The following is a 13,432-nucleotide window of genomic DNA, read 5'->3' as shown; positions in this document are numbered from 1 at the left end:
AAAAAAAAAGAAGACCGAGATGTGAAGGGTTGCGGAAAGAGACGGAACTATGGTGGGAGGGGAGCGAAGTGTCAGAATTTAGCAAATTCATCAACGTCGGTCCGTATTATGTTCGTTAATTTCCTACAACTGGTAGGTTTTTACTCATAACGAGCTTGCCATTGCTCACGCTTCAAGAGAACCTGTACCTATGTATGCGCGTGTATGCACGCTGTGTATGTGCACGTGAGGATGCACGGTCGGTGGTTACGTCACTAGGTGGGGGCGGACGGGGTCTGCAGGAAACAGGAGCTCAAGACCTGACCTCCGCAGATTCAAAGGCCCATATTCATATCATGCGTTTAGTGACAGATGCGAGATATGGGGGTTCGAAGTTAATTCCCAGCTCGTAATTAAAACATACCGCGAGAACCTTTTATCAAGCTTGACATCATCGATTGACGATTTTGGTATGTCTGTATGAATAAAACGGAGCAAATCGTTCCGCTCTTACTTATTGAAGCGTGCCACAAAGAATACGGGTAAAAATTATTCACCTATGCTCGTGAAATGGCAGCATTCGGCTCCGCACAAATGAAAAATTCTAAAAAGGCGCCGTGAAAAAATTTGAATCGTAAAAGATACGGATCGTGTATTACAATTTCACGCGCGCTGCGTGGCTGGGTGATTGATGCTTATCATGATAGCGATAACGTTCACAGACGAATGCCTCAGAAATGTGAGCAAATGGGACATATGAGAGATGCAGCTTTACGAAACATAAAGTACGTCTCTGCTTCGTCCTTTTACTTTGAAATAAAAACGTGTGTGCTTCTATAATATCTTTCTTCCAAACGCACGTACTTATTCGACTCGTACTAGCGTTTGTCTTAGATTTTTTGCGTTGGATGAAACAATCAGCGGGATCCATCTTTTGTATAACAAAAAATTAAATCTTCTCATCCCACGCTTTATCGCTTACACAAACCTTATCGCCATGAAGATAAAAGTAAGTAGCGTAATTTCTTGTATACTTAAACGTCTAGACCGTGCCAGCTGAACCCTACTATTGACCTTTCTCGTAGGCTATTCTCGTAGATCAGTGAGTCTCTTTGTCCGACGAACGACAGAAAAAAGCGCGGCGCGGGAGGTTCTCTGTTAAGATAATTGTCGGTCACATGTTAAGTCTTTTAGCGAGCGGTCGCCTACGGGTAGATTTTAGAACATTCGAGAGTCTTCATCCTGGAAACCTGTTAAGCGAGAAGCAAACAATAGTAACTCACATCCACTATATAAGTTGAAAATACCAATTTCAATGCTCCGTTCTACCTTCACAGACCGAAAGATGAATCATCTGGTCGTAATGAAAGGACAGCGGTCATCAGGTCGCCCGCTGTCGACCCCCGCGCGCATCAGTCACGAATCTCTTAAAGAACAAAATCATGCTTGCGGCATGCCTTGTAAGAATTCATTTTTTAAGCGGTTTCCAAAAATTGATTGTCTTCTACGCCCTAAATAAAGGCATTTATTCGAAAATGTCTTGCTGAGCTTTACAATTTGATTTAGGTTCTTTAATTGCCTTTTAATGCCTCCTGAGTTTACGGCGAGAAGCTCGAGCTTTTAAGAATATCGCGATCAAATCTTGCCGATAATTTTTTGAATCACGTTAAATTTTTTTAATCACGATTTCGATTTCTCATCATTTCTACCGAGACTACTTCGTCGACGTTGAGTTTGACGTTCGATGCAGATCTTCCGGAGCTTCCGCTTCCGCACGATACGCCCGGCCGGTTTTTCGAATAATTAATAGATGGACGTGAGTAACGAGCTTTTAATTGCTGCTTTAAGCGCCGCGGGACGTGTATCTCGATCTCGGACAAACAACGCTTTTTGCGTCGCCGTCGCTCCTCGTCATTAATTGCGCCGCGACAATTTCGTCTTCCCTCGTAAAGGCGCTCGCAAACGCTCTTCTACAAAAGGGGAATCGTAATCCTGTAGCTTCTTTTCCCTCCTCCTCACATGATCCGAAACTGAACGACCATTGAGCGCCAATTATCGATCCTGCACGTAATGATCGACAGACCAACGAGTTTTCCATGGAGAATCACAAAAGCATCGACTTGAATTTTCACGGCAGATCGCCTGACTAATCCAGAGTAAAACTGACGTTTCTGCAACTAACTCTCGATATTCCCGAATTTTCTACAATAAACGACTTTCACCCTCAGCTCGCTGTGTTACACATCACTCGGTCCTGCCGAGGGTTAAACCTCGGAATATATCTTTCCCGCGGGAGAAAAAGGATAATTCCAGAACTCGGATAATTAAACCCTAGCGTGCCGCCAACAAGGCTGCGAAATGCCCTATTTGTATCTCTTCCGATGAACTGCTTTATAACTTTATAACTTACATATAAATTTATGATTCTCTAAATATATTCTACTAATAAATTTATAGCGTATATGTAACATCTATTTTATGTTTAGCGTCAGACTAAAAATATATATTTTTTAATAATCGCGTACCATCGGAAAGTCTCGTGGAAGACGAGAAATCGAGAAAAGGGCGTTTTCCAAGGAGGCGAGATTCCAGTCGGCCAGAAACGACTGGTCGCTATCACGCGGCGAATGTCGCTGGCAAAACATACAACGATGCTTATCATTCGGCGTCGATCGCGTCATCGCGGCATCGATTTTCGTTCTCACGACGTCGCGTCTGGTCGCAACGCGGCCGTTCGGTTGGAAACGCTGAATAATGGAGGCGAGGAATTCGAAAGAGATTTCGAGAGAGAGTATTTCGGCAAGAGAAATGCCGTGAGATTTAAATAAACGACCTGATATTGTACCTGGATTTGAGATCACAGATGACCGCACTGCGAAAAGTTATTACCCCGACGATAAATCATAACACTAGTCAATTTGGCAAAAGTAAATGATCAGAACCGAAGTTGAGTTACGAAATTGGATACTCTATTACAACGTGTTCACCATGACTTTTATTGTCTTTATCATTCTCCTCCGAATCTCGAATTTTTTTTTATACAAACTATTTCCCTACTTGATAGCCAAAATCTTTGAAAATGAAAAACACCCAAGTTTGATACACTAAATCCCGCGGAGAAATCTCGTATTTTTTATGTAATATTAAAGTGTAATATTAAGCGATATATATTAAGCTAAGCAGTTTAATAATATTATAAGCGATATATATTAAATTGAGCAATTTTTGAATTGCAAAAGCTAATGTTATTGCGATAAATATTACCACATGCCTCAGTAGTTGAATTTGTACATCTACACGGAATGAGGGTTCCAGATTCGAACCTTAGCTGAGATAATATTTTTCGCAATAAATTAAATTATTTAAAAAGAGGATGCTTACATTATATATAAGCATCAAAATTACATCAATTTAAAAGAACCAAAACCCACGGTCGAAACATCTTGACGATTAATTTGACCAAAATCAATGGTCGTATTGTCATGACGATTATAATGATAGCCAGTATAGTGTCGATTAAAGTCTTTACTAAGCAGTTTTAGTCATTAAGATAAATTTGCAATAAGTTTATGTACAATTAAATGCTTTTTCTGTAGAATTTGGGTGAAATTGAAATAGAAAGTCATTGTCGTTTATGAAAAGATTTCTCTCACGCGCAAAAAAGACAGGTGCAAATTCATTCTTCAATCTCTTGCATTTTCAGCTGGTCTAGTATTTGCGATCCGAACGTCGACATCCGACACTCCTTCCGGACACCTCGTACGCGAATTTAAGAAAATCTGTGGCTTCGCGGAATTATGGACACAAAAATCTGCGGGTTTGGAAATACGCGTAACTGAGGATCCGTGGGATCAAAGCTTGAGCATATCTCGCTTCTTTCTAAAGATAAGAGGAGTTTCGTAGTTTTTTTTTCTCCTCTACGTGTTGTCTCAAGAGTAGAATGTATACGCGAAGGGCTCTCCAGCGGCACCGAGGACCAGGAATTCGTGGACTCCTTGAATCCGATAGAACCGCGAATCCACGGTGTCATCGAGAACCGTGAAACCGGAGAGCCCTAAAACCGAGCGTACTGTCCATTCTTCAAGAATACCGGCCACGTCCTCTATCCTTCTAAAGGATACTGAATAATGAAGAAACGAGCGAGGAGGGCGCAAAGGCGGAGGGGAGGGGGGGCGACATCTCACAAGTTCTCGAGAGAGGCCGGCGTTCGACGGCAGAGCCCCGAAAACGCTGGCCAGAACGTAGTGGATGCTAATGCGGCCCTAAGCAAACGGGAATTTCTTTTTTCTACCTGAAGTCGCGCTCATTGCAGGTATCCACCTGGATGAAACGCACGCCTGACGTGTGTACGAGTGACGACCATTTTCAACTGTCCCTCTTCCCTCCTATCCGTCAGGCTGCCGCGTGTGTATAATATGTACGCTTGGTTTGCGCATACTGGGGGTATACATATGTATGCGCGCGCGCGTGTGTGTGTGCACGCGCGTATGTGCGTGCATGCATGCTCGCATGTGTGCACACAACGTGTGTTTATTCGGTGCCCGTCCGTCCGGCCACCCGCTCACCGTCAACAACGAACATGGCACGTACGATCGTTGTGTCGGCGACGGCGGTTTTATACAGGGTGTCTCACACAACTCGATTTCCTCGAATCGCGCGGCTGCGTACGTGTGTCTGAAAGAGCAAAGTGGAAAAGAAGAGTGGCAACACGGTGAAGAAAAACAGTCTCACCCTCGTCCTCGAGTCAGCTCTCTCTTTTTTTCTATCTTTCTCTCTCTTTCTCCCTCCTTTTCGGGCAATTGAAGTTTATGACTTTGGTGAAATCGGACTTTGGCAAATCACGAAGCCCGTTTAATTTTATCTGAAGTAGAGGTTCGGAAGAAGTTTGGAAGATTTCGATTTAACGGGATGTTAAATTCGAAACTTAATCGATTTACGCTTGAAATTAATCGTCTGAGGAAAATGACATTCGATAAAATTCTTTTCAAGAAAAATACAGGTGTACTTAAACGATAAAAGATATGAAAAGCAGGCTTAGGATCTCCTTCAGTTAATGACTCCTTTAATGTCATTTAATGCTTAACTAAGTTAACTAAACGCTTCCTCGTTTAAATTGTGCAGGCAAACGAGATGATACGAATCTTTCCTCCGCCCCTTGCATTAAAAATCCACACAAACATTTTCTTTCTAAATAAGAGTCATTAAATATAATACGCAAAAAAATGGATCAGTGTTTCAAGTTTTGACGTTAACTGATATCGCAGAAATGTGAACCTCATTGTCAATGTCGAGCGGAGCGATACGGCGGCTTTTCGCCATGCTTTCGGGACACCCCGTGTGTGCGCGCAGGGAGACAGATGTACCCTATGCCGACTATGCGCGCTATAGACCCACCCGCATGCACTTTTAACGATCGAGATGATAAGTCGCGCGGAACAGAGTGAGAGAGGATGCGGGCTTTCTCTCCCTCTCCCCATCCTTCTCTCTCTGGATTAAGGTAGCTTCACATCGAGGCGAGCAGCATTCGCCGGATCATAATCCGATATAGCTGCGTGTCTCGACGAAGGAGGCGTCCGCCATTTAGGTCGTTGTCGTTGTGTCTGCGAATTATTCGTTTTCGTCAATCCGTTCGAAGGAGAGCAGTTAGAAACCAGCGTGAGACGTCTACGCCGCGGCGCCGTGTCTATATGCAGAATGTCTGAACTGTCGTCTGATGCGTAACGCCATCAGCAAGCGGATGTCAAAAGAAAGAGCCGCTTGTAAAAATGACTGCTAAACGATGTATATATATCGACGATATCTGTTTATCTACATCAAAGCTGCGTTAGAATCGCTCGGGTCGAGAAAGGGGGACCAAAGGAAATTACTTCAGATTATCAACCGCGCGCGAAAGGACTCTTTGTATGCCTAAAGGTGCGATTTCATTGACGCTAGAAACCAGCGGCAGCGTCAAGAAAATGTAGTGGGGGAAGAAGTTCAGACCGTCTCAACTTTTTAGCGTACCGCAAAATTCAACAGAACTTCTTCCTCCACTACATTTTCTTGACGCTGCCGCTGGTTTCTAGCGTCAATAAAATCGCACCTTAAGTCTTTAGCGTTTCTTCGAATTTAACCAGGGGGGGAGGGAGCCATTTCATCGCAGATATTTTCGGTTAGAAAGGCTCGATGTTCTCTCGTTTCTATAATATAAATTATTCGCATTTACAATCGTGCAAAGATATCACGTGCTTTCTCCGTGTCACTATTTTGTGTCACGTTTATGTAAATCTCTCTCCTTTCGCATCCATCTCTACGAACTTCATAAATTACACATATCCGCAAATAAAAGTTAAACCAGTAACGTTCGTTGATTATGATGTATCTATCGAAATCAATGCATACGAAAAAATAGTATTGTAAAATGATCGATCCTACAAAACGACTATCGCGCGATTATAAAGTACAGGTTTCTCCCTTAAACATAATATCGGGAAAAAAGAGAAGGGAAGGAGGACAGAGCACAGCCATAATAAGTGTTGTCTACATCGACTATGCATCGTCTACGTAAATTACGCGTAAAATGAGTCTGTACATAATCTACACGTGAAACGTCGGGAATACTCGACGCAAACAACAATCGACAACGAAGATTTCGTGTCGAATTTGACCATCATTGTACGATCGCTGACAACAAGCTCCTGCAGTTGTCCACGATGCTGTTATGAATTGCGCTTTACAAGCAAACGCGCGTATTAAGACATCAAGAAAAAGTTTTTAAAAAATTCCATAACGCTTTTTCTTAATTCTTAGCTGACACGAACAGCCCTCGGAAATCACGTCTCGACTTAACTTCTTTTTTCTCAACAAGTTCTCTCAGTTTTTATCGAGAGCTTGATAAGAATATATGGAGAAAAACTCGAGAACAGACTCAGAGATTACCGCGAGTCAGTATGATCGAGATTCGATACACGTTCGTTTTGATTCGCAATAGTTCGACCACGATCCGTTGCCGTTGTTGTTCACGCGTAGATACCCAACGCCGCGAAACCGTCCGGACATCCGGCTGTCGTCTAACTTTGAGGCAGGAGAGCGTGATAACTCGGCGTCTCATAGAAGCCAGCGGCGGCCTGAAGAGCGTGCAGAGAAGTCGCGTGATGCCTGTGTATCGTGCTCGCGTATACGCTGGAGACGCCGGCCGCAGCAGAAACGCCGTTGGAAGCACCGAAGATGGACGAGGAGGAGGAGGATGACGAGGAAGAGGAAGCCTGCTGACCGATATGCGAAGCCGTTCGCGACAGCAACGTCACCGACGGTCGCCTGTAGGGATGATGGGTGACCGCCGAGACCGCCGATGTGCTGGCGCGATGATGGCTGCCCGAGCTCGAACTCGTGGCCGCAATATTGCTGTATGCCTGCTGATAAGTCTGTCGTAGAATACCGGAGATTGACACGGACGTCGGAGACGTGACCGATGACGAAGAAGAGGAACTTCGGTCGCTTTGGTGAGGTTGATGAAGGAGCTGATGAGTAGTAGCGGTACGATGTTGCTGCTGCTGCTGCTGCTGTGGCTGTTGCTGCTGGCGGTGTTGATGATTGTGACGCATGGCGCGGAAGTAATGTTGATAAATACCTGATATGACTGCCTTCTCGTCAGCAGAGATGACGTCGGTACCAGAAGCCGTTGGTGTCATGGGTCGTTGTTGTTGAGATTGTTGCTGAGTATGATGCTGCTGCTGTTGTTGTTGCTGCTGCTGTTGCTGATGATGAGCATGAGTATGATTTCTATGATGGTGATGATGATGATGAGTCGGTGGTTGTTGCTGCTGCTGTTGCTGTTGGGGATGATGCCGCCGTTGAGACTGCTGCTGCTGTTGCTGAGACAATGTGGCCGCAACATTAAGTGCCGCACGATACGAGGCAGCCATGGTGACGGCGGACATCTGGCCGTTTGTGGATATGAGGCCACTACCGGAATCCGCGGCAGCTACTACCGCCGCGGCGACCGAGGACGTTGCAATGGACGTCGCCGGCGATACGACGGAGGCAGATACGACGTTGGAGGAAACGACGATGTTACTCGACGGCGGCACGACCGTCGTTGTCGTCGAGGAAGTCGCCGCGACTGCGACCGCTGCGGCTGCCGTAGCAACCGTCACGGCAGCTACGCCGGCGGACGCGGATGCCGTTACGGCGCTCCTGCGACCGTTCCTGCGGGAAGCGGACATAGGCGCCGTCGTCGGCGCCGCCGGGGGCGGCAAATTATTGACGAAAGGGCTCCTCCTCTCGCGCTCGGCGCGTCGATAGTAGCACGGATGGATCATTAGGAGGGGCTCGCCGCCACCGGGCGGTGGCTTCGCCTGGCTTGGTAGCTCGTACTCAACGCTGCAGTCCACGTGGAGCGGTTGCGAGTAGTCCTTGTATTCTTGCACCTTGTAGCTGTTAATTGCCACGGCGGCAGCTGCGGCTGTGGCAGTGGCCGCGGCAGCGGCGGCTGCAGCCGCGGCCGCGGTAGCCGCAGCGCTCGTCGTCACCGAGTTGGCGTTGACGGCATTGACATTGGCAGCATTCACCGACGAGGACGAGTTGCTGGAAGCGGAAGCAGCAGCGGCAGCGGCGGCCGCGGCGGCGACGACGGCAGCATCGTCGAGGCCGGTAGACGTCGCCGGTAGTACTGTCTGGGCGGTTACACTGCCGACGGACGACGCAACGACTCCGTTAGCGTGATGATGGTGATGATGATGGTGGTGGTGATGGTGGTGATGGTGGTGTCCATGTCCGTGATGAATGGCGGCACCTACCACCACTTCCTTCTCGTAGCAGGCGGCGGCCATGTTGTCGGGTGCCTCCTCCTCCTACTATCCGGGCTTCCGCCGGCGCGCCGCCGTTCCTTCTCGCACGCCCGACGCTGACGACCCACGATGACCCACGGTGTCGAACGCTAGGCCCTCATGACGCGGGACTCTCGCGATGATTTTCGCCGACAACGTTGATCCGCTGCTGTTCGTCGTCTCGAACAACGTCTTGATGCCGCCTTCGTCGCCGAAGCGCGCCACGAGGAGGAGGCCGACTGAGATCGGCAGCCGCGACTATCTCGAGGTACGCGCGAGGTACTCCTCTTTGCCGTTGAGAACGACGACGATGACGATGACGATGACGGGGACGAATTTGCCAGGGTGGTCAGTGACGACCACGACGATACTCCCCGACTAGACTCACGTACTCTCGAGCGAGCCGGAGTAGAAGGATATAGCTCATCGCTGCGGTAGCCTTAGCCAAGGGTTGGACCAAAAGGATATATCCAACACCGAGGGAAAGCTCCCGAGAGAAGCCAAGCGCGCTCGCGGCAAGCGTGTTATACTATCGAATGTTTCTTTTTCTTTTATTTCGGATAAAAAGCTCGTTTTAGTGTGCCAATTACGTACGGGGTATGGGGTCTCTATTACTCTCCGGCGTTTAATGCTCGCTCGTTCAGAACGGTCGGTCTTTTCTCGTCACCGCTCGCTGTCAGGACCACCCGTCCTGTAGCCCTCTTCCTTTCTCCCCTACCTTCTCTTTATCTCTTTTTTTCTCCCTTTTCTTCCTTCTTTCCGACTCCCTCTCTCTTTCTCTTCCTCGTTCTCTCTTTCTTCGTCCACCCAACTGACCGGCGTCTTCTTCGTCTCTCCTCCTCTGCGGCCACTTCTCACGCGTGCTTCACTTCACTGTCACGAGTCGCTCGAGGGCCCGGGTCGCGCAACCCGATCGCTGCCGATGCCCGCCGCCCCGCTCGCGGATCAGCACCCCGCCGCGTGTCAGCTTCTCGCGAGGCGGACCCGTCGGGACCCGTGGGAACCCCGTCGCGTAATCAGCGCTGGAGTATCGTCGGGGTGTCGTCGGGCCCGTGCCGACGTCCGACTGACTGACTGGGCGTAGTAGCGCGTTCGGTTCGCTCGGTCGCGTCCGTGTGTGCGCCACCGCCGTCTATATCGCGCGACGCATGGGTCCCCCGATTCGTTCCGCCTCCTCGGATCGTCTCTTTCTCGTCTCTCTCCCCCCCTCTCTCTCTCTATCTTCTTCACGTGCACCCTTACCGTCGTACATACAAAAATCACGGTGACGGTTTTCCACCCCCGCGTTTGCGTGTACGATCGAATAGACGTACGGGTACGTCCTACACACCGCGGCGTGCGTGCGGCCTGCGTGCGTGCGTGCGTGTTATGTATATATATATTATTATATATATATATATATGTGTGTGTGCGTGTGTGTGTGTGGGTGTGTATGTGCGTGTGTGCGCACGGAGCGCAGCACAGGCAGGTGAACGCGGCTCGATCGTCGCGCACTGACAGCCGAGCTGCGACTGAGAATCGAGTTCCTGGGGGACTCTTGACGGGCTCCCCTCCCAACGGGCGTCCGCCGGCACTCACGTGTGGTCGATCGTGGGGCAGGCTAATGCCGGGTTTACACACTCCGAAAGAGACGGGTGTGAATAAACGTCCAATTTTTGCGGTTTATAGGATCTCGTGGCCGCATTTATTCATTTCGTATGCTTTAAAACACTCGAAATAAATTCTTTTCGAATGTATTTATGCCCGAAAATCTAAATTTGCACGCGACTTAAATTATGAAATCGAAAATGTTTGAATCCTTTCTCACGTTACAATATGTTTTTAAAATTTTTCTAACGCGGGCACTTGTCACTCTCTAATATAATACGATTACTCCAAACGCGACATATATATATATATATATATATATATATATATATATATACACATCGCGTTTAGAATAATTGTCGAAGTAATAGTCTAGAGTCTAATGTCTAATTCGAGCCGCAAACGCGGTATTAAAGGGCAGATTTAAATTTTAGTTTAATGCACCGCGCTTCGCGTTTTGTGCACCCGAAACGAAATAATTTCCGTAAGTACCTAATTCGAAGAAAGAAGAAGAGAGAAAATCTGTGAGAAGTTTCGGAAGAAAATTTAAAAGGACAGATTTTCTTTCTCGGGGAAATGCGTTATTGGCTGACGTTTGGCAGTACTGCACTTTCGTTCGCCCGGCACTACTCTCTACTCTACCACTATGGCACTGTGAGAAGTGAGAGTGTGAGGGGCGAGGGCACGTGAGGGCATAGATGAAACGCCGTACATGGCCGTGCAAGTGCATCACGTGCAATCGCGTGTAAGTACCGTCCAGGCTTCTATGATGTCTACCGTTTGGTGTTCGAGGTCGATATGAGCGGCGAGCCGGCGCTTCATCGTAAGATGTATTACTTAGACGTTTCTCTGTTAGTACATTCACTATTTCGACATGAATATAGACGTAACCACGGCTAGTCCGCGGGACATAACCTATATGTGTGACTCCCTCGGTCTTTAATTCTATTGCCGAGCGAGCACGACGATCGTTCTACTTTAAAAACTCGAAATATTTGCACATTCAAAAAACTTCTAACTGTATACATAATAACTGTACGTTTTGTTTATTTCTATTTGTAGAGAAATTTCATCCGATCTTGATCTCACGGTATCTCCCGTATATCTCAAGAAGAACGTTTTGGAAGCCGTTCGGTCGCTGTTCGGAGAGGAGGGAGCTAAGAGTCCCATAGACGTTCTAAAGATCTATCCAGCAAAGCGCAGATTTATCCTTCGTTGTCCGTACAATAGCTACGTCCGACTTCGAGCAAGCCTGACTTTGAGTACGGCATACGAGGGGAAGACGTGCGTGTACACGGTTCACCGGGCGTCGTCGAATTTATTATCGTTCACTGCCGATAGTAGGACGTACCAGCACGGAGAAGTCCCTCCCGAATCTTCGCCATGCCATTGATACGTAAAGAGGGCAAAGACACCATTATCTTCGCATCTAAGGAGGATCATGCGGTGCCCAGTAAGATTAGTCTTCCTGAACCAGAGCCTAGTCCCGGACTGTTGTTGCCTAATGGCGAGATCAATTGGAATTGCCCGTGTCTGGGTGGCATGGCAACCGGGCCATGTGGTTTAGAATTTCGCGAGGCTTTCTCCTGCTTTCACTACTCGACCGCAGATCCGAAGGGCTCGGATTGTCGCAAAGCATTCGAGACGATGCAGAGCTGCATGTCGCAATATCCGGCACTATACGAGAGCAAGGGCATGCCGACAGACGATCTGGAAGGCGAAGAGGAAATCGAGGAAGACGAGGAGGAGGAGAAGAAGCAGCCGTCGGCGGGCAGCGAGGACAAGAGAAAGGCGATGGTTGTTAGTCAAGGTGCAGCAGATTAGCGATAGTCGTCTTCCTCTTGTCTTTCTATCTTAATTAATTACTTTAAGTAAATTAACTTTACCTGTTGCACTGTATAGTTCAAAATAAATTTAAAAAAACACAATTATAAAGTCAGATTAATCAAATTGCTTTGCGAACAACTTGGAGCAGGTAGAATTGCGGATGAAAATAATCTAGGGATATCTTGCGAAGGAAAACTTCAGTATTATGTGGAATTAACAATTTAATTTCTTATCACATTCTACGTTCTGTTCGCAAACTAATATAAGTTAGAGGAAGTTTATCATCAATTTTGTCTGGGAAGAGAAAAATTCTTTATTTCTTCATATTTATGTTACAATCTTCTCTCTTCTTTGCAAGACATGAGTACGCATATACAATTTCCAGTTTAATCTAACAAATATAGAAAAATGCGAGAAAGTATAGACTATAGACAGTCATATTGTACCATTTGACTCCTTCCGTTCAAATGTGCCGCGCGCTCTCTAGGTCGCTCGCTACTTCTTCCGGATCCAGCCAGATGGCGGAGCCTGGCTTCGTGACGTCGGCGCGCTCTGGCGCGCTCCTCCGCCCCCCTCTAGTCGTCATTCCGCTCGCGTATGGTATGGGTCGTGGTACCAATGTTGTGTGGATCATCGGGCACAACGCGATAATAACAGTGCCACCGTTCGCGTACTTACAGCCATCTGCGATAGCAACAACGTTGCGTTCGCCGTTGACGCACGCCATGTGTCTGTCGTTACGCGCGCAGCCTGTGTACCCGTCGGAACGCGACGACGCTGATGCTCATCGTCCTTCGGCCTCGGCGCAGCGCGACGTCGAGCAGTGACACGCGTCGCGTGTGCGCATCGATCACGAATACCGACGCTGAGACAGACTACAACGGAGTGACAAAGACAGATAGACGGGATAGACGGTGGAGCAAAGTTCGGCCGAGCGAAGTTTCCGTCAAGTCGACTTAGAAAAGAGCGGATCTTGTTCACGAGCGCGCGCGCGCGCGCATACCCCGGATACGTTCCTTGGCAGTGACCGAGAGTATCCCGGTTTTCGTGCGTCTAAGTGCTAGTGAGAGAAAACGCGTCGTTACGTCCCTTTATCTTCCGTTGGCCTCATCATGGACACCCATAAAAAGGAGAAGAAGCACAAGGAGAAAAGGAGGTGAGTCGCTTGCGCGCGCGCGCGCGCGAAAGAATCAGATGTAGAGATAGAGCGAGAGAGAGAGAGAGAGAGAGAG

General features: G+C 47.8%; 4 protein-coding genes across 6 annotated transcripts in view; 3 read left to right on the top strand and 1 right to left on the bottom strand.

Annotated features, from left to right (window-relative positions):
• Window positions 1-5,889: 5,889 nt before the first annotated feature.
• Window positions 5,890-9,048, bottom strand: LOC112454686 (centrosomal and chromosomal factor-like). Its single transcript, XM_025016202.1, has 2 exons — window positions 8,539-9,048; window positions 5,890-8,478 (listed from the first exon to the last, which is right to left on the bottom strand). The coding sequence occupies exons 1-2, from the start codon at window positions 8,787-8,789 to the stop codon at window positions 7,029-7,031; spliced, it is 1,701 nt and encodes a 566-aa protein (XP_024871970.1). The 5' UTR covers window positions 8,790-9,048; the 3' UTR covers window positions 5,890-7,028.
• Window positions 9,049-10,806: 1,758 nt separating this feature from the next.
• On the top strand, window positions 10,807-11,793 carry LOC112454685 (ribonuclease P protein subunit p14). 3 transcript variants are annotated; one of them, XR_003040775.1, is made up of 2 exons: window positions 10,807-11,196; window positions 11,436-11,528. XR_003040775.1 is itself a non-coding variant. In XM_025016201.1 (2 exons), exons 1-2 carry the CDS (start codon window positions 11,072-11,074, stop codon window positions 11,764-11,766), a joined length of 378 nt encoding a protein of 125 aa, XP_024871969.1. In that variant the 5' UTR covers window positions 10,916-11,071; the 3' UTR covers window positions 11,767-11,793. The 3 variants fall into 3 exon arrangements, 2 of the variants coding, with proteins under 2 accessions (XP_024871969.1, XP_024871967.1); XM_025016201.1 differs by having other exon boundaries at window positions 10,916-11,118; window positions 11,436-11,793; XM_025016199.1 differs by having other exon boundaries at window positions 11,023-11,224; window positions 11,436-11,793.
• On the top strand, window positions 11,741-12,431 carry LOC112454684 (mitochondrial intermembrane space import and assembly protein 40). Its single transcript, XM_025016198.1, has one exon. It carries the CDS (start codon window positions 11,757-11,759, stop codon window positions 12,195-12,197), a length of 441 nt encoding a protein of 146 aa, XP_024871966.1. The 5' UTR covers window positions 11,741-11,756; the 3' UTR covers window positions 12,198-12,431.
• A 390-nt stretch (window positions 12,432-12,821) lies between these two features.
• LOC112454682 (hypoxia-inducible factor 3-alpha) overlaps window positions 12,822-13,432 on the top strand; it is a 50,558-nt gene continuing 49,947 nt past the window's right edge. Inside the window, exon 1 of the mRNA XM_025016197.1 lies at window positions 12,822-13,356. Coding sequence (XP_024871965.1) covers window positions 13,313-13,356 — 44 coding nt within the window. The 5' untranslated portion in view covers window positions 12,822-13,312. The remainder of the gene's footprint in view (window positions 13,357-13,432) is intronic.

Source organism: Temnothorax curvispinosus, unplaced genomic scaffold (assembly GCF_003070985.1).
Source record: "Temnothorax curvispinosus isolate PA1 unplaced genomic scaffold, ASM307098v1 QBEX01005269.1, whole genome shotgun sequence".
Classification (NCBI taxonomy): domain Eukaryota; kingdom Metazoa; phylum Arthropoda; class Insecta; order Hymenoptera; family Formicidae; genus Temnothorax; species Temnothorax curvispinosus.
The sequence above is the reverse complement of the archived record's forward strand: the minus strand, read 5'-3'. Positions and strand labels throughout refer to the sequence as shown.